The following is a 24,788-nucleotide window of genomic DNA, read 5'->3' as shown; positions in this document are numbered from 1 at the left end:
AAACACATCTGCCCTCGGAGATTGCCATGGTGATTGTAACTGCTGGGGTTTTACGAGCGAAGTGAAATTCAGTTTAAATGTACAGTACCTCTAAAATTCAGGCATTATTACCTTAAATATTATGTTTAGAATATCCATGCATGTGTGTGTGTGTGTGTGTGTGTGTGTGTGTTTGTATGTGTTTCACAGAGACTTCCTATAAATGTATGGGAGAAAGGGGTCAAAATATCAGTGGAGTAGTTGATAGTGCAGAGGTAACAAATTGAGATCAATGGTTCTACTGTAGTTTTTACACATAACACCAAACACATTTTTTTCTTTCTCTTCTTTGTTTTTTACAAAAACCCTGGTTACAACATATTTGCATCCAAAGTGTTGTTTGTACAATATTAGCAAGAACAAACATCACAAAGAAACAAAGATTAAACTCTGTGTACATTCAGTGATACATATCTGCAAAGGCCGCTCTGAGTCCTTGTTAGCATAAACAACATTGTTTTTTAATTTCTTCAATTTTATTTTACATTCATTATAAACATAGTATGATGGTGTATCATGTCACAAATACATAATCAATATACCCTCTGTTTTCATAGACTACATTTCCTTCCATGATGAATTTACCTTCAATCATCAAAACTAGGGCATAGAATGAATGACAGTTCAAGCTTTGATAACTGATACTGAGATCAATTAGTTTGTTTGGGGGGCCATTTTTGAAATAAAAAAATTTAGAGAAAAAAAAACATTTTAAGTACTGGTACAAACACAATAGTCTCTCATTAAATGAATATAAGAAAATAATACAAAATAAATAAGAGATATTAATAATAAAATACTTTAATGATGATAATACTAATGATATTTGATTTGCTATTTCTTCAGAATACATTCAAGAGCAAAGGGTAAAAAATTATATACATTCATATATGTTAAGAAACAGTTTTTATTTAATTTAATGTTTAATTCAGTGGATTTTATGAGATTGGGTATACTTTTAAAATCTGTCTAAAAACAGTAATGTTTTTCCTGTCAACTTTGCTAATTTATTGAGCTTTGTATGTGCCTCAGTTCAGTATGCTCTATGTGTGAAAAATATCAAAAGTTAAAAAAAAGAGAATAATTAAAAAATTGTATCAAGTCGACCAGTGTTTAATGACAGCATGTTGTGGACATATTTCTCAGCCACCTTGAATTAGTTTGTCGGGTAGTTCTGAACTGTCCTATGGAGAGTCAAGATTATAGGATGGCATAAATATTCTGCCTACAATAAAGAAATGAATGAAAGGTCACAGTAACATACAACATCTCAGGATAATAATGGAACTAAAATATGTAATACATGAAATTATCTTATGAATTTCTTAATCCACTTAGCCAAGCGTACACCTGTAAGTCACTTTAATGTTGGTGCCTGACTGATGAGATGCTACAGACAGAGAGTGTCAGAGTGGTGGCCATGTGATCCACGGCACTGGATATAGTGCTAACAGCCATGGTCCTTATCCTCCATACTGGAGCTGGAGCTGTGGTGGCTGCTACCGTTGTTGGAAATATCCGGGGACATGGACGACAGGAGGGGGTCAGTTGGGGAAATTGACGACATGGTGTTTTCCCTTACCAGTTCCTTCATTTTACAGGTCCTGGAGTTTCCATAGGGGCCAGTGTCCCCAGAATCTGCAGGCATCTGGTCGAAGGTGATGGTGCCGTTGTTGAGGTCCAGTGTGGTTGGGGGGGACATGTCAGGAGCCGAGCTGTGCTGGTAGAGGTCTGAGGGGCAGTCGCCGAGGACAGGCTCCTGTTTGATGGCCCGTGCCATTAACTCTGACGTGCAGACAGATGAGGATGACACCACTGTGAGACCATGGGCTCGGGCCTGGATCTCCAGCTCCTACATGAATAAAGAGGTAACCACAACATCAACACTCCTAAAAGCACTAGTACTACACACATACACACACTAATGTAACACAAAGTACTTTACAGACAAAAAACAACAACAAAACACTGAAAAATTGTAATAGCTTAAAAAAAAGATAATAATAACAGCAACTGTAGAAATATTGTGAAAACACAACACACAACAAGGCAGGAACAACACATAAAGTTAATGTTAAAATGAGCATGGAACAGCATATAAAATCAGAATAAATGGATGTACTTCTAATAATCCAAAAAATGTATTTTGTATTACCGCCACCTTCTGTTCTAGAGTGTAACTTATGCTCGACCCAATACCAAAACAACATTGCCATTGAGGCGCATGCACACTTCTTATCTCATAATTTCGACTTTTTATCTCATAATATTGACTTTTTATCTCTCTCTTTTTTTTTTCTGGCGGAAATGGGTTTCCATAACTATGGGACAGAAGCAAGTTTTAATTTATGTCCCTTGCTGGAATTATCGGATTAACTTTAGCTTTGAGTATGAACATAAAAACTAGATACCCTGGAACACTTTGCACTGGTGCATGTCTAACCTTTTTTCGATGACTTGAACATTTGATGAGGGGATTTCATTGAACTGTTGTGTTAATCTTTTTCGCTGTCTCTGTCTCACCCACCTGTATGCGGAGCATCAGATGGCGGTTTGCGTGCTCCAGCTTCCTCTGTCTGCACTCAAGCTCCTTGGCTCTCTGCTGCTCCCGCTGTAGCTTCCTGATATAGTCCACTGAGGCTTTCAGAATGGTGCCCTTATTCCAGCGCATGTCTCTGGGGTATACAGGAGACAAAGATCTACAGTCAGAGTCAGCTGACCAGCTGACCAGAACAGCACAGGATTCTTTACGGCCCTCTGAGCAAATAATCACTGCACTCAAACTTTAAGGACACTTGGACACATGAAGAGTATGTAAAAAAAAAAAAAAAAAAGTTGATGAATAGACAGTCAAAACGATAGCTGGAATTCATACACATTGATATAAAGAGAGAGAGAGAAAAAAACTCACGGGTCATTTGACTTGGGTATTAAAGTTCCCAGCTCTTTGATGCGGTCGTTGATATTGAATCTCCGTCTTCGTTCAACTACAGTTTCAGGAGAATAAACAGTTAGTACAGCAACCAGTCTTTGCAGTTAGTCTATATTGTATTATAGGCCACAAAACAAATCTATATAAATCATTATTTTACAGTTTACAATCATTGAAATGTTCCAATTTTTTTAGAAAAAAATGCATTCCTGATGAATTAACATTTTGAAATACTGCTTCCAAATGTTTAAACAGACATAAAAATTGGATTCATTGTACTTACTTAAGTTGTGATTGTCCTTCTTTTGTCTCTCTTTAGCGAGAGCACGGACTTCAGCCTCTGTGAAACATAGAGAAACATGAATGTCAAGAGCTTTTGAGAAATCATCACTATTTGATTAGATGGGTCTAAAAAATGATTGCACAGTAGTATTTGATGTACTATACAAAAAAAGTGTTTTTTTTCTGCTACGTAAACACAGCTAACATGAAATCATTGACACATTCTGAGAAGTACAGAGAAAAAAGACTAGAAAAGATTATCACAATTAGCTTCTCAGTAGTTAGTGTTACAGTTTATTCATATTGTGTGCGATTCAGTCATACTAAAAATACTTGATGACCAGTTCCTGGAAATCAGATTGAAAACAGCTTTTACAGTGAAAGAAAAAACATCAACTTTTGATTTTGCTTTGCTTACCTACTGGAAAGCCCTCTGGCCTTTGATAGTTTTCATACTGGCCACAGGATCCAGGCTTGTCCAGTACTTGCTTCATGCCAGGAGCTGGAGTAATTATTTGGCAAATAATTGGCTTAATGGTATCTTGTGCATTTCCAAATTGCACACAATATTAACACTGGCCCTATAGTAATGCTATCATCTGTGCAGTATGATGGACATGTGTTTCTCTTAATCCTTGATTAAACAATATTACAGTACAAATGAAAAATTAATGAATCAGACCTTAAGACAAATGACAAACTTTCCATTCTGTGTTTTTTTTACTATGACTTGACTACATGATGAACTGAGATTTATGAACTTACTAGTCACAGTTAAGCATGCTACATTGACTGTCAAGTGATTTCATAGTATGAATTTATAGCCCCCACTTCCAGTCAGCCCATATGGAGCCTAAGAACAGTAAATCAACAGTAAGATAGTATTAACATGTTTTTCTCAGTGCTTTACCTGTGTATTCCCTTTTAATGTTGGGTGGACAGGAGTTGCTGATGGCGAGGCCCGAGAGTGGAAGTCCTTGATTTCCATACACGTCCAGAAGGCTCCCAGACACAGGGAGCTGCAGAACATGAAATAAAATATCCAATGTTTTATTTAAAAAAATATGAATAACAATTATGTATTGTTTAATAAATGGATATAATCCTTTTGCAGTCATGAACAAGATCTCTACTTGAAAAAATTACCGGGTTGTTAATTTGGAGCCCTGGGTCCATCAGTCCAAGAACATCTTCATTGTAACTTGACTCCAAGCTAATAATATCATCAATGACGTCATCCATCTGCATCACAGAAAATCACATATGATTAGAAATGAGAGATCTGTGATTATAGTTTGTCAGGATCTCTGAGTGTGATGAAGTGAGTGTGCCTGCGTACTTCTTTTTCACAGTTGGAGCTGAGGGTGAGCAGGGCCATGGGACTGTTGGGGGCGCTGCTGCCGTGCCCGGGCGGCATGCCGTGCTCGGGGGGCTGACTGGGGCACTGGCTGCCAGCTTTACCACCCAGGGTGGTGGAAAGATACTGCCTCACCTGCTGCCTCTGAGCCTGCTGGATGTGGTACTTGGTTGGATTCTCCAGGTGGGACTGCACCTGTGAGAGCCAGACGAAGACATTTGAGGAGATTTTCAGTTTCAGTTGCATTATGAAGTCTAGTACTGTTTATGAAAGTTTTCCTATTAACTGATTAGAAGACAGGGATTGAAAAACAACAAGCAATGGCTAAACCCTAAAAGGAAAAAAAAATTCAAACATCAATAATTTTCTTTGTGTGCAACATTTAAAAGAAACAAAAAACTTGAAGTAAAATCTGAAGATGTTTTAGAATCTGTTAATCCTAAACTTTGGAGAATCAAGCTGTGCTACAATAATATGCTGGTCCTAAACACACCATTTCTAAGGACACTGGAGCCTTAAATTGTGTTCAAATGACATTATTTTTATTCTAAACATACAATGCATATTTCAACAACATGACGCTGGATAACTGTATTTACTGCGGACTAAATGTCTCGTCACCACAGAAAGGACACCGTGGAGCATTTAAGCTTTGTCACATGATCTGTGACCATTTACAGCCATGCAGCATCTCCACAATTTAATATACAAACAATTCACATCGCCTGGTGTTACAGTGTAGTTCTCTGAAGATCAACAGCTGCAAAATGTGTTGAGGGAGTGTTTCTACATTATCGACATTATCTGTACGTATTTCAACCATGAGATAGAGATGAAACATTAGCTTCACTCTATTTCAGTCCAAAAATGTTTTTTTTTTATTTACTTGTTTTGTTTTTTTTTTTAAACGACATACATGAAATAGAAAAAGATCAACCATTCTCACCTGATAGTGGCTGTATTCAAGCATCTCCAACATGTTATTTGAGTAGTAATCAATAAAAACAGTCTATACAGTATATAATCCCTTTATCTTGTTAGCCTACAGTGCAGACGGCAAGCTAGTTTGTGCAAATTTGAGAGCAGTCACTAGTCCTGCTTAATTTATCCAGGACTGAAGGCTCATTAGTTATGCAAGTTAAGAAATGGAGGAGGACACTGAGACTCATCCTCCCACTGCTTTGTTGTTCCAGCTAAACTATGAATTTATGTCTTTATAGAGCCCATTTGACGTCACCACATCCAGCTCACAAAGGAGTCTTTCTACTATCTTGCAAGTAGTCTGCGAACTGAAGCTTGCTTAAGGCCAACTAACATTTAATCTTTAGTTCTGCTCATCTAGTATAAAACATTATTTGTTCTGAGCAACAGTGACACAATTGACACCACTGTCTTTCAACAAAGCAGCCATATTAAAACCCAAATGTATGGTGTGTTTACCAATAACCCATTTTTTTTGGGGAGTTTCAGAGGTTAATTGCATTTAACTGTGAATTGTTATGCAGTCACATTTGTAGGGTAAACAAGGTGAATGGCCTCATTCAAGCTGACAGTATCAAGCTGACAGTATTTGCAGGCCTTAGGGTGCAGAGAAACATGTTACATTTGACTCTTCAGATGTGGCATTGTCCATCTCTCTTTGCACTAGAAAGCATTTGAAATCCCCCCCTGAGATTAGAAACATAGCAGCAGTCAATGGGAGTTTATCTCCTCCAAAAGCTTTTTATAGGCTTTCTTTTTTGTGAATCAGTTGATCATGGCGCCGCACACAGTCAATGGTGCACTGCAAAGAGGCCCAGAGGGCGTGGTCATTGACTTAATATTGTAGTCTGATTTGAGTGGTGGAGCACCACTGCTGGTGTAAACAAGAGTGATAGTGCCTTTGGTTCAAGATGCATAAGCAGGAGCAGCAGGATGACTACCTACAAGCTACAGCACCACAAATTCATTCAGCTTGGAGCAGTGTGTTTAGTGATCAAAAAATGTTATTCTTTCATTAGATTTGTCCTGAGGAACGGGATGTGCAAAAACATCAATATTTAAAACTGAATAATAAAACAGCAGCACTTTATTACAAAAAAAAAAGCAAAAAAACCCCAGACCTTTCCCCTGGTCTTCCTGACCTGTTTCCCAACTTTGACTCGAGACACATTCTTAATAGTGGCTCTTCACATGTTGTAATGAGGAGAGGAGCCCAGAAAACACTAGCAAGGTTTCCATAAATAGAAAAGGCGACAAAAACACAATTGTTAATGGTCTGTGGTTCCATTAAGTGATGTTATGCGCATAAAGCTGAGTTTTGTCCTCTCACGATATCATTCCAATTAAACGTGACGACAGATTTCCAGCAGTCTGTCTCTTAACTGGAGCTGGTTCCTTGGGGCATTATATGGCATGCGTCACAGATCCAGAGAAAAAAATGTGTTTCCATTTCAATTCTGCAAAAATGTTGCTTCATCAATTAGTCTGAAAAACCACCTCACAAGTTCATGTGTTTCTAAGACTTGTTTTTAAGTTTGCAGTTTGAAGTTGCACATTATGCAGGAAAAACACCTGTTACAAATATTGTGTTGAAGGAAGTGTTAATGTGAGGAAACAGTAGCAAATGCTTCCTCTACTACTGTACCTAAAATAAGAAATTCAGAATCTCAGAAATTATAGCTTCATGATTAGCAAAATAAGGATAATAAATTACATTTGGGAAAAACTATGTGAAAATAAAGAAAAATAAGAATAAATAAACCAAATATTTAGTTTAGTTTAGCAGTTAGCCCTGTGGCCTGGGATTTTTCTGTATGTAGTTTGCATGTCTGGTTGATTGGTGACTCCAAATTCCTCTAAGGTATAAACTGTCTCTATATGTCCTGTGATAGATAGGTGACCTGCAGGGTCGACCCGACCACCACATGTCAGCCTGGGACTGGCTCCAACCCCTAGTGGATGGATGGGTGGATGGATTTAGTTGGCAGGAGTCTGCAGAATAACCAAGCACACAAGAAACAGCATTGTCAAATACATCTGCTTTCACAGACATGAACTTCTGTGAAGCTGAAGGCCCTTTGTCCCTACAGTACAGTCAGTCCATTTAACATGAAGTTGTGTTTTCCAAATAGTTCATGTTAAATTGATCTTCTTTTTCTGTACTATTTAGTCCACGGGCAACTATGCTCAGTCCAATTTGAGGAATTGTATGGGGTTAAGTTGCATTCAAAGACAATGTCCTCATACAGCTATCTTTTGTGTATTTGAAAAGTTTCTTTAGCACATTAAATCCATAATGATGATGATGTTTCAAACTCACAGCAACACTGGATCAGTGGTGTGTGTCCTTTTGTGCCACCAATAATATATCTTTTTCGGCTGTGTGGAGAGAGGTGCACAACTGGCCCATCATGAATGACAGGGAGAACATATACTCAACTTTTAATTTTGATAAAAACTCAAACTAAACAGTAAAATAAGTAGTAAGTAACACTTATTAGGCTACTATCACGTGTGAAGTCTAGACCTTTCACAACAGGCAGTTTTACATTGCCAACAGAATGATGCCAGATGAGAAATACGGATGAGAATTTTTGATGAAAATGCTGTGATGAGAAATATTATTTTTCTCTCTAAAATCCCTATCGTCTGTTCCTTTGTTATTTTTCGAAAAAGATTTGAGAGAAACTGTTTTACAAAACTACATTTAAACAATGTTTTAACTGCAATTCAACTGATTTTCAAACAAAGCACAAACTGATGGATGCCATGACTTACGGCATGAAAAATATGTTTTGTGACCGAGGTCAAATTTGCACGTAGTGAGTCACTGTGTGTTTGTGTTTCTATGGATATTGTGAATGAGGGATTTGTTTTTGTTCCCTTTATTCAGGCTTACGTCCAGCGCTCTGTGTAGCTACTCAGTTTCCGAGAATGTGCACAGATCCACTCGGTGTCTAATTTCGTGAGTGAAGATGTTTTTCTATTGAAACTAGAAGAACACAAAAAAGAAGATGAAGCTGAAATTTCTATTGAGAAAAACTTGCACTGCTCTCTCACTCTCTCTCTCGATAAAAGCTCACCCAGCAACTGATCTGTAATCCAGCTAGAACCCAACAAGATGTTAAATGACATTGTAATAAATGAATCCATATATTCGTCTGACTTACTGCAAAAGAAGGACTAGGTATATACCTTGTAATATACAATATATAAACTGCCACAGGTAAATAATAATCTAAATATTAAAAAAGATTGAACCAGTATTGACTTATGTAATTACAAAGCACAGCCAAAATTGCATAGGCCCATTGTTGAAATTCTGGCACTGTTCCTGCCAATTATAAATGCAAGTGCAAAAAAATGTTTTGCTCAACTGAAGCATTGATTATCTACAGTGCTGCAACTTACATTTTGTCACTGTCCATGAAGATATGAATCTGCTTTTATTAGCAGAGAGGCAAGAGTTGATGCACTGCCTTGAAAACCAATTTTATGCATCTTTATTCACAATGCTGAAGAGAACACTATCCCCATAATCCACATTTACCCCATGAATCAAGCTGCCAATCAGGTCCCTCACGAGTGGCGCACTCTTATCGGTTGTGCAGAAAATTAATGCAAAGGTCTGTCGCTGCATCTCGTGCAACGCTGCTGGAACCGCCAGCATCATGTCTTTGTCTGAATTATTGGAAACTCACTAGGAGCTGGAGAGGTGAGCACAAACACAGGGGATGTGCCTCCTGGCTGGACAGAATCGAACAGAGAAAGCATTCTCTGTAAACTCATAGTAGAGTGTTTCTTTGTCTCCCCCTTGACAGTGTGGCCTTTTCCTTCAGCCAAACCTTTGGGTTGAGAGGGAACTATTAACAAGGGATGTATTTCATTTATCCCTACAGCAAGCAGAGCTCTCACTTTATTCATAGACTCTTTGTGAGACAGAGGTTTATTACCTTCTCAAGGAGAGCACATGGGTCCATGTTTTAGACTTCTGCCCTGAGGACCAATAACATTTCGAGAGATAGTCGTCACTTCTTGACCCCTGAAAAGAAACAGATCCATTCATATCTCTCAGCCAGCCTCACTTGGTTTCTTACATCCTTGGCAGCCAGCCGCACTTGAGGGCATTTCGTCAAAGGAAGACTCTTAACATTTACTGTCTGCTAAAATTTAACAGAATGGCTTCATTAGAGCTATTGGCTACTGAACTGTTTGCCTTCAACACATCAAAGGAAACAGCTTGTCAATAAGTCAAGTGTGCAGAGAATGATTTAACAAACAGCCACATAAATCAAAAATAGATAGATGGAGTAAAATATAGCTCTTCAGTAAGTTAGCCATACTGTATGCTGTTATTTCTGAGCACAATTCCTAAATGCATCAATGTAATTACAGTTGATTTGATGGTGATAAAATGATTCAGATTTAGAAAACATTATATCTTCCACCTTCCAAACAAAATGAACTTACTACAAATCTAAAAAAAATCCATAAATCACTGAGGCTGCTAAGTGCTCAAAAAGGAGAATGTCATGTTGTCAACAGAAGATCAGCAACGACTAGACTGGTTCTTATCTTTATCTACCTGTTACTTCAACTTTATATACAAAATATTACGATTATGACCGGCATGGTTGATGGCTCTGACTTTAAGGTAGTGAGATCACAAAAGTTACAGAAATCCTGATGACTGATTTTCAAGGAGCAAGTAGCAGCCTCCAAGGCCGAAAAGTAAAGCCAACCCACTGTGGCAAAAACTGAAGTGCCAGCCACTTGAATACAAAATCTCAGCTCACAGCAGAAATAAATGTGTTTACAGCCTGATAACAGTTTTCTCTATAGCTAACTTCTCTCTTCATGACAACTGTAAAAGGATGAGGGTGCATAGCATTGAGTGACAGGTGGGTGCCATCACAACTGGCCAGTTGACAAATCTCAGTTGTTTTGTGATGTTTTTTTGAGAATTTTGTGCAAATATTTTTTTTAAATGAATATTTTTTTTTTTATTATTCCATTTGTATATTAGCACTAATTAGCAGGTATCTGTGTCTGCACTCATTATACCTGGTTTGTTAGCTTAGCCCATTAACGAGCTAATTAGCCAGAATTGGATTAGCCTGGGGTTACCCCTCAAGCAAGACGCCCAGATGCTCAGCTGTGCTAATTATGCTAAAGGGACCATATGCCTGCCACAGTTCTTGACCCAGTAGTATGTATCTCAGTTCTGCACACGGCCTTACTCTTTGCCATTCATGCATTAGCTGAGTTACACAGGCACTGCCAAGATGGGAACTGCAGAGCAACCCACTATGGGCCACCTATACATAGTTGGAGTTTATTTATATCACTGTTAGCATCTGTGATATAAAACCTTGACCTGCTTTACATTCAAAACATGCCACGTCTCACATTTTCCTACAAAACTGGGCCTTAAGAAATTCAGTTACACTGCAAGCTGAGCCATTTTGAATCACAAAATGGCCTGCGCGCACAGAAACAGATCTTTCACACAACGTCAGTTTTCATCACAAGTATAGCAACAGTAATTCACATGACAGGCTTGTTACGATGCTGGCACCGACTTGTTTCCAAATACATCCCTGCATTGTCTTTGTGGAGGAACCACTGTAACGTGAACTCACCAAGACATTTGGAGCTGCCAACACCACAACTGGTGCACAAATGTCATGTCAAGATGTCAAGCAACCTGTTGCGGTGGATATATTGTTAGTATTAACTGGAGTTGTGCTTATATGATAGAATCACAAAAGACTAAATGACTACTAGGTTAAGACAGATGTAAAAAACGATACGGCCTGTGACAAAAAATACTTGTATTTGTTTAGACTTAGTTCCAGTGAATGATGATATACAGTATGCTATTAGATTAATGGCAAAGTAAATCTACAGAAAGAATTACAAACTAAAAATCCTCAAGATCGAAATAACTGGTGAACCTTGTTCCTCGTTTACAGGCGACACAGTGTCTGTTCTGTAGCATACAGCGGCACTATGTTTTACTTTGGTTGTAAATTAGCTTTTTTCGTTTTTCGATATCTACTCTCATCTCTGATTCTGCACTGCAGCCCACTATCAGATAAAAAACACAAGACTTACCCTCGGTGTAAAACTATAGACTGAACCTCCCTTGTTGAAAAAATTGTGAAAAAGGGTTCTGCAAAATGTAAAAAAAAAAAAAAATCTTTTGGTTTTAGTGGTATGGATGTTAAACCTTATGACCTCTCACCAATTCATACTGCAGCATGTTTCACTGCATCGTGTGGCTAGTTTCCTAATATTTTGGCTATAGTTTCCTAATATTCCTAAAGAATGAATCTGAAGATTTTCTTTTTAATGTCTCATGTTCTGCAGTAACTTTCTGTCTGTCCCTGCAATACCTCAGCAGCTGGTAGTGGACGGATCTTAGGCTGTTTAGGCTGTTTACATCCCACAAAACTACAATTTGTTTTTCACAGACAACATGGCTACGTTTGTAAATGGAGCTGTAATACAAAGTCTCGAGAAGTCCCGCACAAGAGTTACGTTGACACGCTCAGTGTTTACAGGCAGAATAAACAATAGCCAGATTTACTCTTGCCACTACGAAAACATTGTCCCTCTGAGATGATATTCCTTTGTTGATAAAACAAACAGGAGCTTCAGACGACCTGTAAACATAATGAGCCATCAACTTGACTCTCATGCGAGACTTTGTATTACAGCTCCTTTAGCAAACATCTCTGTTTTCTTGAAATAAACAAACCCTTTGGTGTCTGTTTGAATAGCCATTTGACGTTTTCTGTGAAAAAAAAGGCGGTTTTGTGGGATGTAAATAGCCTAAACAGACTAAAATCCGTCTGCTCCTATTATACGCTGCTGTGTCGACAGATCTACTGCATAACGGGAGCAATTAAAACGAAAATCTTCATATTCATTCTGTCATACCTAAAATGTTGGGAAACTAGAGCCCCAGGTTGAATTTGCCTGTCCTTTATGTGTTGCCATTTGACCCAACCATTAGAAACGTGCAGCTACAACGCACAGGAAATCAGCATGGAGCACATTTCACTATATCCAACTCTGAGCATGAGAGATGGTATAGGGCAGGCAATGTTTTAGTGTTTGTTCATGAAAATGAGTGCATTCTGTTACTTTGGACGTATTTTTCATCTGTCGGTGCAGCAGAATGAACTCTTCCTTGTGGGCTGCCACTCAAACTGGCCTGGTGGCTCAGTCTGGGAAAAAAAAATCACAGTGACAAATGATGCTGTGGGGCTGTGATGTACTCCTCCTCAACAGCAGCGGATCCGACTCGGTTCTGTGGCCATCATCCTTCTCACGTGTCACCCTCCCCTACTCACCACCCAGCTCCACCCACACACTTACTGTTCACATGTTCGCATCTCTATCAACAATAAAACACAGCAGCAGCAGCAGCAACAGTGTCTCACGTGGGTTAGTTTAAATATCCTAATTCTTCAGTGGGTTGGAAATCTATAGTTACAATAACTTTGCCGACAACAGCCAGGAGCAGTTTCGCATCCCAATGCAGTTCCCAGGAAGTCCAGTATAAACACCAGTCAAGATTGCAACAGGAGTCTTGTGTTACTGTTTCATATCTTTGTTTTATTTCTGCATGGTTTCATGAGATAAAGGGAAAAGGCAGTGTGACCAGCTCAGACCTCTGCACATCTTCTCTAGTGTGACTATTGACATTTGCTTTAAAGGTCATTTAGGCTAAAGTATTATTCAGCTTCTTGGTGCATTTGACAAAAAACACATTAAACACCAATGCAACTAAAGGGCTAAAAGTTGAGCAAATCTTTCAACCTCAACTATGTTTAAGTGACTGACACCATAGAAGACACTGAGCTCCTTTAGGTCACCAGGGATAATGTGAGCTGGATTTTGAGATGAATGATTACTACATGTGCTGATTTCCGCCATGGCCTCGAGGAAGTAGATTTTGCTCTCTTGCCTAATGCCCTTAGTAACAATTCTCTACAGCAAATAGCAACTACTGTAGAGACAGACCACTTCATCAAGAGGAGGAGCCAGGGACAAAGAGATGTCTTCTCTGCTCCTTAGCCTGTGGCTAAAGGGTAACATTAGCAAGAATGTAACATCCTCTTCCAAGAATGAGGCACATTGTCCGGGCCGTGTGGGATTAAGAACATGCACTTGCTTAAGTGACAAATAATAAACCCTAATTTAGCAGCTACATAAATACACAGAGTCTCATTATCATGCCTGGTGTGGGGGGATGCTCTCTGTCAGCGAACAGAATCAAAGAGGAAAGCGATTCAAACAAAATGTTCAATGTTTGTACTGTATTCTTTAAAAAAAAAAAATCAATTGGTATTGCTGTAATACTTTCACAACAACATATTATTACATTGTCAACCTGTCTGACAGAGCTTGTTCCTGGTCCGCTCTTCCCTCTGTCTCCCCTGTTTCTATCCCCACAACCCAACTGGTCGGGAAAGACGGTCATTTAATATGCCTTGAGATCATGCATGTATGATTCTGTGCTACATATGTGTGTAAAAAACTATTTCCCTCAAGTAGAAAGGGTCAGGTCACAGAGTCAAACTTTATCATACTATAGAGATAGAGCTATAGAGATAAATTGCAGAGGCAAACAGCTGAAGACACAAATTTGCAAACTGCTGAGAAATTCTTCCATTAGTCTTTGAAACTTGTACAGACATGTCTTTCTCTTTGAAAACTTTATCTTGAATAATCAACGGGAAATTTAGAACAGAGCTCTAGGTATACTCTGATGAGTCTACTAAACAAAAAGCTCTCTGAGCTCAGCCTCTGCTCAGTCTGAGACCTCAGAGTTTCTTCCCCCCCAGAATATCAAAGAGCACAAACATGTAGCATTATTCATCTCAATGTGCCTGGAGTTTGAGGAAAAGGTCAGTGTAAACCACTAACGCCTGCACGTGGAGCTGAATCTGATGATTTTTAAAAGTCAAGGTTTTTTTCAGGGCCATCACAAATATAGATATAACTGTGTTTGATACCATTACATTTTTTTGGAATAGATCAGCTGTATGCTCAGAGGTAAAGAGCCAGTATCTCTTTTTCCATTATACACATTACATAGCCTACATCGTATAGTATGACTCTAGCAGTCAAATATCTCAGTCAGCTTCACATAACTACTGGAAATACTGCCATTGTATACTGGATTTATATTTTATATACTGGACAAAAGTTGTGTAGAAGTGCAGAAGTTAATATAAAGACTGTTAAAATGTTGAAAACAGTTGTAAACTATAAAAAAAAGATCTAAAACAATTATTAGGGCTGAGGAGGAGTGCAATAAGGTGAAGATTCACTAGTGAGTTTGTCACTACAAGTAACCTCCCCTCCACATTACATGTACTAAATATTTATATATTATATATTTTTTAGATTTTATATGTATATATTATTATATTTATATATAAGTGCTGCTTTAACAGCAAAATGACCTTACCACCACAGATTCATGCTAAGAGTTGAAACTTTAATCTAAGTATGAGAAGGCCAGGATAGGACCCTTGAAAAATGAAGGTGGATTTGTAAATACAATATCACCGTCATGTCGGCCTGGCTCAAGGAGTGTACAACTGTGTGGATGATTAATGTGAGAAGAACTTTAGACCTTAGGCTGTTCTCACTGCTTTGTCACAGGTGATATATTTTAGGCACTCCATGTAGGTGAGCTGGACCCGGCATCCTGCTATGTTGTGCTCAGTCAGGGCATACAAGGATTCTTGTTTTTCATGCTCTAAAAAGTTAGAATTTCTGCAATGAATAATATCTATTCATCTTTTTTTTCCTAATCCTAATTCAACACTTTTACTAGAAGGTTTTTGGGCTTTTTTTGGGCCGTAGCACAATTTATGATTTTAATCAAGTATACAAACTAGCACTGGTGATGCTCCTTCACAGTCATTGTTCTATATCAACCCTGATAACATCTAAGATGGCACGGATGTACGCACAACTCAGCTCCAAGGAGAACAGTTGCAGTACACAGAGAGGAAAACTTTCCTAGCTGTAATGTACCGTGAAAGCACAAGAAAGGTCCCATTGTGTAAAGTCAACTCTGACTTAACCTCGACCAATAAGTTTGTTTTTAAGTTTTCAGTTTGATAGTTGTCACTGTGCGTCTATAGGGAGCACTGTGCATCATGGATCATGCTTTATTATTTCTTTCCATGTCATATTTCTGTTTCTTAGTTTCCATGGAGATTGAGAATTTCTCCATACAGTACTTTATCTGTAGGGTTTGTCTCTTGAGGGAGCGGTTTTAACTGTTCTTTACCATGGGAGTAAACACTTCTAGTGAAAATACATCTTGCATTATTCACCGCAACCCACGTCTGTGAGGAATCCTTATAGCACTACCAGCTACGTCTTGGTTAAATGATTTAAATTCAGTATTTCTGTTATTTCGACTCGCTATCACACACGAGACAGCAAACGTGCTGCTTGCAGACAAGTCTGCATCAAGAAATCATTAGTTATTCTTTCTGAAGGGTATATTTATATAAGAGTGAGGGTGGCAGCTGTGACTGTGACTTAAGTTTGAACTAATTTTCTTACAATATTTTTACTGTTGAGGCAGATTTTGTTTTTCTGACGTCTGGCAAAGATAGTGAAGGAGGTGAAAGGGACAGATGCATGACTGTGTTTAAAAAAAACTATGTGGAAAAAATACAAGTTGGTCGGCTTTATCAACACAGTCAGCAGCTGTTACCATGGCCTTGACACACAGCTCATGGAGTCACTAACTGCACGTAGAAACCCTCCACATCTTAGTAACTGTATCTGAATTTGAATCGAAAATCATGCTTCTTCTTTCACTTGTAACTGATGCTTCTTTTTCTTTCTCAGACTGGATGTAGAAAAGTAATCATGTAATGATTGTCTGTATATTTACCGGTACAAGGGCCAATTGGAAGTGCTAATAGCTAATTTAGAACACTTTCAATGTTGCTGGCCAAAAATTGAAAATTCACATTGTAGCCCACAGCTGAGGTAACATGACTATTTTTACTCTGTTTACATCAACTTAAATCATCAAAAGTGAGAATCAGAGAGACAGAAGACTGTATACTGATTTCTTTCAGAGTACCAACTACTACAGCCAATTTAATAATGAGTTTTGAACCTAATTATAATTATTTCTTGCTGACTTAAGTGTGTGTCTAATAAACCTCTGCTGCTTTGCCTTGATCCCTGATCACTTGATTCTCACAGGGGTCAGAGGTAACCTGGCTAATTAAGGGTCCCCCCCTCCCCTTTTGGATAACCTCATCTGAGCTTTATGTTTTCACTTTCATGGTCCAGCAGCTCTGCCTGGTACTTCTAAGCTAATTTTGCCCTGCCTGCACGGTTTTAGGGGGGTCTCTGATAATCCACAGACAGGTTAGGTTCAAACTGTCAAAAGGTGTTTGTCCAGGAAGTTGACATCGTTGTCTGGAAAATGATACAGTATGAGGAAAAGTTCCTGCAGATTGTCTCCTCAAGTTAGTTTCCAGTTCAAACGTGATTGTAACCGTTCTTTTGAACAACAGAGGGAAACATGTGAAACATGTGGTGATATAAAGAGAATCAGTCAACAGCAATCTAAGGTCATTACAAAGGAAAAATACAACAATAGTAATTTTTCTGTTCTGCACATGGAAACAAATCCACGTGAAAACAGAGATCCACGTGCCAAGTGACACTGTTGCAGTATCGAATCGTATAGTGCTAAAGGATTATATTATTTCACAATCAATAAAGACACTGACAACGTCAGAGTTGAAAATGAAAACTTCACACAAGCTGACAAGTGATGTCATTCATGACCTTATCCCCTCCACTCAACAGCAGAGACGTTACACTCATCTTGCAGAACTCATTGGACTTAATGATATCACATGCATATATCTGTGCTAATTGGCAGAAATGAAGATTTCAATAATCAAATCAAATCAATAAACCCAACACAGACAACTATATATCAATAGTCTGACAGCTGGAATTTTTTTTTCCGTTTGTTATTCCCAAGGGGGTGAAAATTGATGACTGGTCCTTATCTTAATGGCATCAAAATGTAATGATTATATGTATTCAAACAATATATTGTCTTCCAAAAGAAAAATGAAATCCTGATCTATGTATTCTGATGTGTTTAGGGTCCCCTTGGTCACACTAGGAATCAAATGAATGAAAATATGTCAGTATAGTGGAGCAAATAGGATTAAATGAGTTGAATGCCAAATGTCTGGCAACAGGAATTCTGTCAGGAGATAATCCCCCCTATGGATTTAACACAGTCCACTCTCAGAGGACTGTATTTGTCTCTCAGGCACTGACACAGATTGAGTAAATTCCTGAAGGCAAAGGTTCAGTAATTTCTGATTCAAAGAAATTTAAAAAAACATTGCAATTTGAATCAAGGATACACAAGACGGCATCCACCACCATGTTGTCTGGAGAACTTGCCACCCTTCACATCATGGCTCTCGCTCATACAGGTGTAGCACACTGTTGGTTAGTCTTACCTTGAGAACTTCCATGGGCGGCTGGCTCACAGCAGGCTGGCTGTGGGGAGGCGTTACGTGGACGGTCAAGGTGTGATGGTTGCCGTGGCGCAGAAGGTCCCTGGTCCTCCTTTCACGGTCCTCCCTGCGCTCTTGACCCCGGTGACAGGCAAACACTGGCTGCTCTCCGAGTCGGACCTGTGACGTCACGGGCGGCGGCGGAGGGGGGGAACTCTGGAAGTGCTTGCAGAGGCCATGCAGGTCCGGGGGAGCACTGAAGACCCCAGCCCACCCAAGGGCAAAAAAGAAGAAGGAGGAGTTCAACAGACCAGGCTAAATAACATGCTGGGCTGTACATGCATGGCCAGTGGCATTACCCTGAACCATCCTGAGTGAGTGAGCAATATGTGGTATTGTAGTGGAGCACAATATGGTGATTGAGAGAGAGGGAAGCCAGAGATTCTTTTACTGAGACTATGTTATTGTTCTGTGAATGAGGGTGAAAGATGCATTTATGTTTCAGGGAGTTTATGCAGTATGAGAACGGGGTGCTTAACATCAGCACATTTTAGTGACTCGAACTGCCCTGACTGACTGTATATGTTATTATTATTGTCCAAAATGTATCCTGAATTGCAATAATAAGTCTGTTTTAAGTGTCTTTTGAGCTGCATTTAGCATTTTTTTTTCATTGAGCAGCAACAGTTAGGCTACATGTACACATGTTAGACACAGAGAAATACACTGAGAACTGTACGATGCAAATACTCACAACTACAACACATAGACCAAGGTCAGCATGTCTGAAGTCATCAATTACAAATGAGATATACACAGTTCTTATTAGTTTCATAAAGGTACAAAAATGTATTAGTCATCCAAAGTATTGCTTTGAAAATTATGAACATGGATGTGGCACACTTGTTTTGTCTGTTCCCTTAAGTTGTACTGTGTAAGCTCTTAGCATCAATGCAAAAACAGTTAATTAGGTTTTTTCTTTTTCTTTTTTTTTTGAAGTCATGTTTGTGCCCACCTGAAGAATACATCAAATGCTGTTTCTCCTTTCAGCTCTGCTTTGGTCTCTCCACTTACTCCTGGGGGAAATATCTGCCTCTTTAGTTGCTGAATGCTAGGCTAGGTTCAGCTACATGCTTACTGTAGCTACTTTGTCTGATGCTGCTGCAATTGAAAATAGAGACTGAACAAAAACGTTTAGCGATAATTCTTTGTGGATTCACTTAAACATATTAAGATCCCCTCCACATCCATGCAGTTGTCGACTAAAAAATTGATTAGAGCAGTTTTAAGTCACAACGTGTCATAACTCCAAATTAGCCTGAATTTAACAGAACTGAAAGCCAAGTCCCAAGAACTGAGGAATTCCTTCAGTTGTTAATTCTGCTAATTAGTCAACGATCAGCAGCCAAATTTAGTTCCCCCTCCACCCTGTGCCAGCTCAGAGAATGAATCGGAGGTAAGCTAGTGTGGTTTATGTGCCACCAGACTCCAGAGGTCTGAGGCAGCACAGTACCTGTATCCTTTTTGGAAGCCATTTAATCACTTCACAGCTTCACTCATGCAATAACACAGTGAGTAAAAACTCAGTCTGTCCGATGTGAGTTCACCCTCTCCAATCTGCAGCATATTTGAGTGAACAGCGCCTGAACATCCCAAACCCAAATGGATCTGGCAGCGCACACGCTGTCAGGATGAGGCATTCCCTGGGAAAATGATTCTTTTGATAAAAACCACTTCAAATCCTCTCAGCCTGTGCAGCTGTGTGATAATCGCACTAATTAGGCTGGCATGTCAAATCAAGCCCCGGTCTGCAGCTATCACTTCAACATCACCAGTGGCAGTGCTTAAGGACTGGGATGGAAGCTCAATGATCTTTTTTGTTTTGTTTTAACTGAAGAATATTTCAGTTATTCACAAAATATGCATCGTCTCTCCTAAAACTGTAATGATTGTTTTGGATCTTGCTCGTGACTAGGGCTGTTTCACCGTAAATCCTGTCGCCGCACCCTGAGGTAAAAGTGTGATATTTTGTCAAAGTGACATAAATATAATTATGTTTCTGGTGAGTTTGATCCTTTTTTAAATGTTTGCCTTATCATTCTGTCTGTGACTTTTCCCCCCATCCATACCCAAACAGCAACAGGGAACACAATTTGGTGTGCAGCTTTTCCCTTATTATTATTATTATTATTATTTATCAACCAGTACTACAAATCACTCACACATTGACACAGCGATTTTTTAAAAATCTCTCTCTCACACACACACACACACACACACACACACACACACACACACACACACACACACACACACACACACACACACACACACACACACACACACACACACACACACACACACACACACACACACACACACACACACACCACACACACACACACACACACACACACACACACACACACACACACACACGGACTGGAGCAACAACTTTCTGGTTTCTGTTAGCTTTCCACACTCAACACATTATCAAATACCCATCAGGTTTATGCACACAAAAAAGCATAAACAATGCAATTAGTTATTCATCAATTTAAAAAAAGAAATCAATTATATTTTACTTTATAAATTGAAAATCAATTGTGATGTTTATACTGTCGTGTACCTAAATATATTTTGGCAAAATGTAACTGACAATGTCAAACTGAATTTATTGAAGGCTCCACAGGAGACACTGTGCGACAGTTTCAAATGTTTGAAAATACTGCATTTTAGTTTTTCAAAATAAAGGTAGTGAATTCACGTAACAATCCAATTTTAAAGAGAACATTACATTTAATGATGCATGTCCAGATGACCTCACAGCATTTGTTATGGTAATGATCCAAGGTTGGTAAAACAAAATTTTAAATTTTGAATTTTGGATGCATGACTTTTAACAGTAGCAGTATTGTGTGTGCGTGTGTGTCAATCTAAGTGAGTCAAATGACCTCAGTGGGGGACTGAGAAAACAAATGTTAAATTGCCAAAACATAATTGACTTAAATCTACTGACTTACTACAAGTGAATGCTCCTCTATGTTGACTGAATTTGTTTGTGTTTGTGAGCATGGCATGGCAACAGGCTCTGTAACCGCAGTGCACAATGAAATGAATTAATTTATAAAATACTTCTTGTGTGTGAGTGTGTGTGGGGGGGGTTATTATGGATTTATTATGCTGAGTGTTAAAGTTTTGCACTGACAAGTTAGTGACATTCAGAAAGTATAGACCCCTTCAGGTTTTTCACATTATGTTAGGGTGAAATCTTATATTAAGATTTAATAATATATATATATTTACCCCATAAAATAATGGGAAAAAAGAATTTAAAAAAAAACTTGGCAGGAAGGTCAAAATGTGAAACAATTCTGAACATTTTTGAAGGCACTGGGACTGAGAAGTGAAACTACATTGATTAAAAGAGAAAAGAAGGCTACTTAACTGGTTACAACTTGAATAATTTGCTCATGTATTTCAGTTAAGTTGGTGCCCTATAGTCCCTTCTCATCAAATTATTTCCAAGCCTTTTTCATAAAAATTTCCAGATCTTCTTTTTAGCTGACGTTATTTGAAATTAGGCTTCTTTCCACGTTACCACAAACCAACTGTTGATCAGCTGAACTACATGAAAGCAGAAGCAGGAATCTGCCTGACTGATCCCCTATGTTCATGTGTGTGCTAATAAAAACGTAACCCACTCACATAGCTCCTACAGCAGGTAATACTGAAAAATGTCAGAGGGTATCTTTATTATATTAGTCACAATCCCAATGTTATTAAAAGTTAAATCAGTTTTACATAGTTGTTGAATAGAGGGATGTGGGACATGGCAGTAATAATTGCTTTGTAGTTTTATGCTTTAAGGGAAGTGTGACTCCTGAAGTCATGGAGTATCCTGCGGCCTGCACACTTAATGCGACTTAAGGCTGTTGACATGAGGAACAATACATCAGCAGCACTTTGACCTTACATTCAATAATTGAATGGCACATATCCCTGGAAGCGTAAGGGACAGTTAATATATTTTTGATTTATATTCAATAATAATAGAAAGTGAGTTCATGAAGATACTCATTTCATCACAATAGCCAAAACATGTGAAACAGCATGAGTCATGTTTTACCCACATCCACTCTGGTTAGCATGTTCCTTAAACTTGCATTAGGAAATATGTTTGTCACTTAATTTTCAGAATCCAATATCTACAATAACTGAACAAAATTGATCAATGAGCTGATGTGAGGCTGGAGATGCACATGACTAAGCAGACTAATGCTGACTACTCTTCATGCTTTCGTAGTACAGGCAGTGACGCTTTCCTGGCCAAACAGTAACATCTTCACCCATGAATAATGTCAGTCACGTTATATGTTGAAATGCTGTGACTAAATTCAGGTCTCTACCAAAATCAGTCCCACTGACCTGCCTGTAAAATTTTAATGGTGAGTCTGAAAACCCCATAAAGTTATTTCTTTATCAATTGAATGTAAGACAGAGCTGTGAAAATGACCTGTGTGTGTGAACATATAACTGATATGCCAGCTGTGAGAAGCTAATGTTGTAAAAATTAATGCTGTTGTCCATAGCAAAGAACACTATCTGACAATTATAATAAACCAAAGAGACGTGAATGTCCAAAATAAGTTCAGAGAATGAAACATGTCTCTTACCTTTTAATTTTCATGTTTGTCAGTGATTCAAGGTCCCCACTGCTCTATAGCTGTGGTTTGAGGAATAAGGTCCTTTTAAAGTGCTCTGGGACATCGGCACTTCCTGGTGTGACACAATAATGTCTGACTAGTTGACAGTGACAAATTCAAGATGACATTTGTGGTTTAAATGGATACATTAATTTAAGGAAGCACTGCACCCAGTCCGACATAGGGCTTTAATTGTCTAAATGGCAACACTTAATTTTATATCAAACGTTCCATTATTCCGACAATTTTTGCCTCCTATGGTCGGAATGACAGTATTTTTTTTTACTTTTTTTAAACATCCTGCCTTATTTCCGACAATTCCTTAGAGTAGGGGAGACTGGGGACAGTTGCAACACTTTTTACATTTTTCTCAGTTACTCAGAGACTATTTGGACTAGGCTCACCAAACCTTTATAGATTAAACATACATTTGTCAGCTAATTAGTCATACCATTTAAAGATGGTTACATCCAGACGTTGCAACTGACCCCAAACTGTCCCCATGACAGTTGCAACACGGATCAGGGACGGTTGCAACATATTAAACATACATTAAATTTCACTAATTAACTTTTGATTTTTGTCTCAATAAGCATAGTATTCCTAAAATATGCATTGTCTTACAATAATACTATAGTATTATTTAGTTATTTAGTAATATTTATCAGAGAACAGTTGGAGTTTTGTTTTGCGTAGACATAGGCCTTGAGTCAATGTGCCGAGGTTAACAGTGGTAATAAAACTCAATAGCTCAGTGTGAGACAAGAAGAATGGAACTATTTGCAATACAAGAAACTTTCATAAACATGTACTCTACTTTTGGATGATTTATTCACTACATTTGCATTTGCATAGTGCTTCCATATTCAAATGGCAGTTGTTGCAACCGTCCCCACCCTGTCAGCCATGACAAAACATCATGTACTAGCTAGACACAATGACACTGACACATGCTAACCATGTCATTTGATAGTCAACAAAACAGTGATTCAAACTAGGTATGTTTGGATTAATTCATACAAAAGGTCAGGACAGTATGACAAAAATACAGTTCATGAAAAAAGCTACTTTCATACCCTTAAAACAACTTTGTCTCAGTACAAGCAGGAGCAGATGCTGAATATGCCTTTTCTATTATTGGTGGGTAGAGGGTCTAACTGTGAATGTGCAGTGTGAGTGTCATCACTCTAGCATGTTTCTGATTGGAGAAATAAGGCTCGTTGCAACCGTCCCTTGTTGCAACTGTCCCCAGTCTCCCCTATTTTTTCCCCAAAAGGTTTTGCACTGGTTGGGCTGAGGCAATGAAGAAAGGAGATGGTTAAGTTTAGTAAAAAAGACCAGGTAGAGGCTAGACAGGCAGACTAGTCCCTGTCTGTGCTCTGCTGCGTAATCCTTATATCGAAAGCCTTGTCGGAATGGTGGGACGTTCGCATGTCGGAATAGCGGTATGTCGGAATGGTGATATGTCTAAATGGTGGGATGTCGGAATGACAGCATGTAACCCCCAGTCGGTGCAGCTGGTGAGCGAAAAGTGTGGTGGATATAATAAAATATTTTAGCTAAGAGTTTTTCTGACATTTAGCTAAACAGTAGCCTACCTCAGTGTCTGCAGGACCATGACTGTGTCCACTGGGTATTTAGAGAGAAATGTGAAGTCCTTAGAATGAAAGAAAGATTAAAATTATTTTGAGGAAAATCAAATGACTTTATAGTTGAACTGCTTTGAAGTTCATTCTCAAAAAGTAGGCCTATCTAAAAACTCCACAAAATTAGTTCCCAAATTAAGATGAAATCCAGAATTAACCCGTAACTCATTCTTATGCTGACACTTAAAACAAACCTCAGAATTCTACAAAATAAAATAAATAATTTGGGTAATTCATTTGAACAAAGCAAAGAGATAAAATAGCCTACCCTGTCTTATCTTGACAATCTAGCGATAG

The 24,788-nt window shown here is 38.6% G+C and overlaps 1 protein-coding gene across 5 annotated transcripts; it reads right to left on the bottom strand.

Moving 5' to 3' along the window:
- Positions 1–467: 467 nt before the first annotated feature.
- On the bottom strand, positions 468–22,943 carry mitfa (melanocyte inducing transcription factor a). 5 transcript variants are annotated; one of them, XM_085776384.1, is made up of 10 exons: positions 22,816–22,943; positions 18,143–18,395; positions 4,593–4,805; positions 4,400–4,495; positions 4,164–4,272; positions 3,672–3,755; positions 3,255–3,311; positions 2,951–3,026; positions 2,567–2,714; positions 468–1,891 (listed from the first exon to the last, which is right to left on the bottom strand). In XM_085776384.1, exons 1-10 carry the CDS (start codon positions 22,827–22,829, stop codon positions 1,487–1,489), a joined length of 1,455 nt encoding a protein of 484 aa, XP_085632510.1. In that variant the 5' UTR covers positions 22,830–22,943; the 3' UTR covers positions 468–1,486. The 5 variants fall into 5 exon arrangements, with proteins under 5 accessions (XP_085632510.1, XP_085632514.1, XP_085632512.1 ...); XM_085776388.1 differs by lacking the exon at positions 22,816–22,943 and adding an exon at positions 9,545–9,633 and having other exon boundaries at positions 1,135–1,891; positions 18,143–18,270; XM_085776386.1 differs by lacking the exon at positions 3,672–3,755 and having other exon boundaries at positions 1,135–1,891.
- Between the last annotated feature and the right edge of the window lie 1,845 nt (positions 22,944–24,788).

The sequence above is a fragment of the Trachurus japonicus genome, chromosome 5, assembly GCF_045865225.1.
Source record: "Trachurus japonicus isolate A0001 chromosome 5, Traja_1.0".
Classification (NCBI taxonomy): Eukaryota; Metazoa; Chordata; class Actinopteri; order Carangiformes; family Carangidae; genus Trachurus; species Trachurus japonicus.
Note: the sequence above shows the minus strand (reverse complement) of the source record. Positions and strands in the feature narration are given on the sequence as shown.

Coding starts and splice junctions, on each gene's coding strand:
- mitfa (XM_085776384.1), bottom strand. Junction 3,312..3,671: donor GCCAGAGGGCTTTCCAGTAG/GTAAGCAAAGCA, acceptor TATGTTTCACAG/AGGCTGAAGTCCGTGCTCTC. Junction 3,027..3,254: donor GAAGGACAATCACAACTTAA/GTAAGTACAATG, acceptor CTGAAACTGTAG/TTGAACGAAGACGGAGATTC.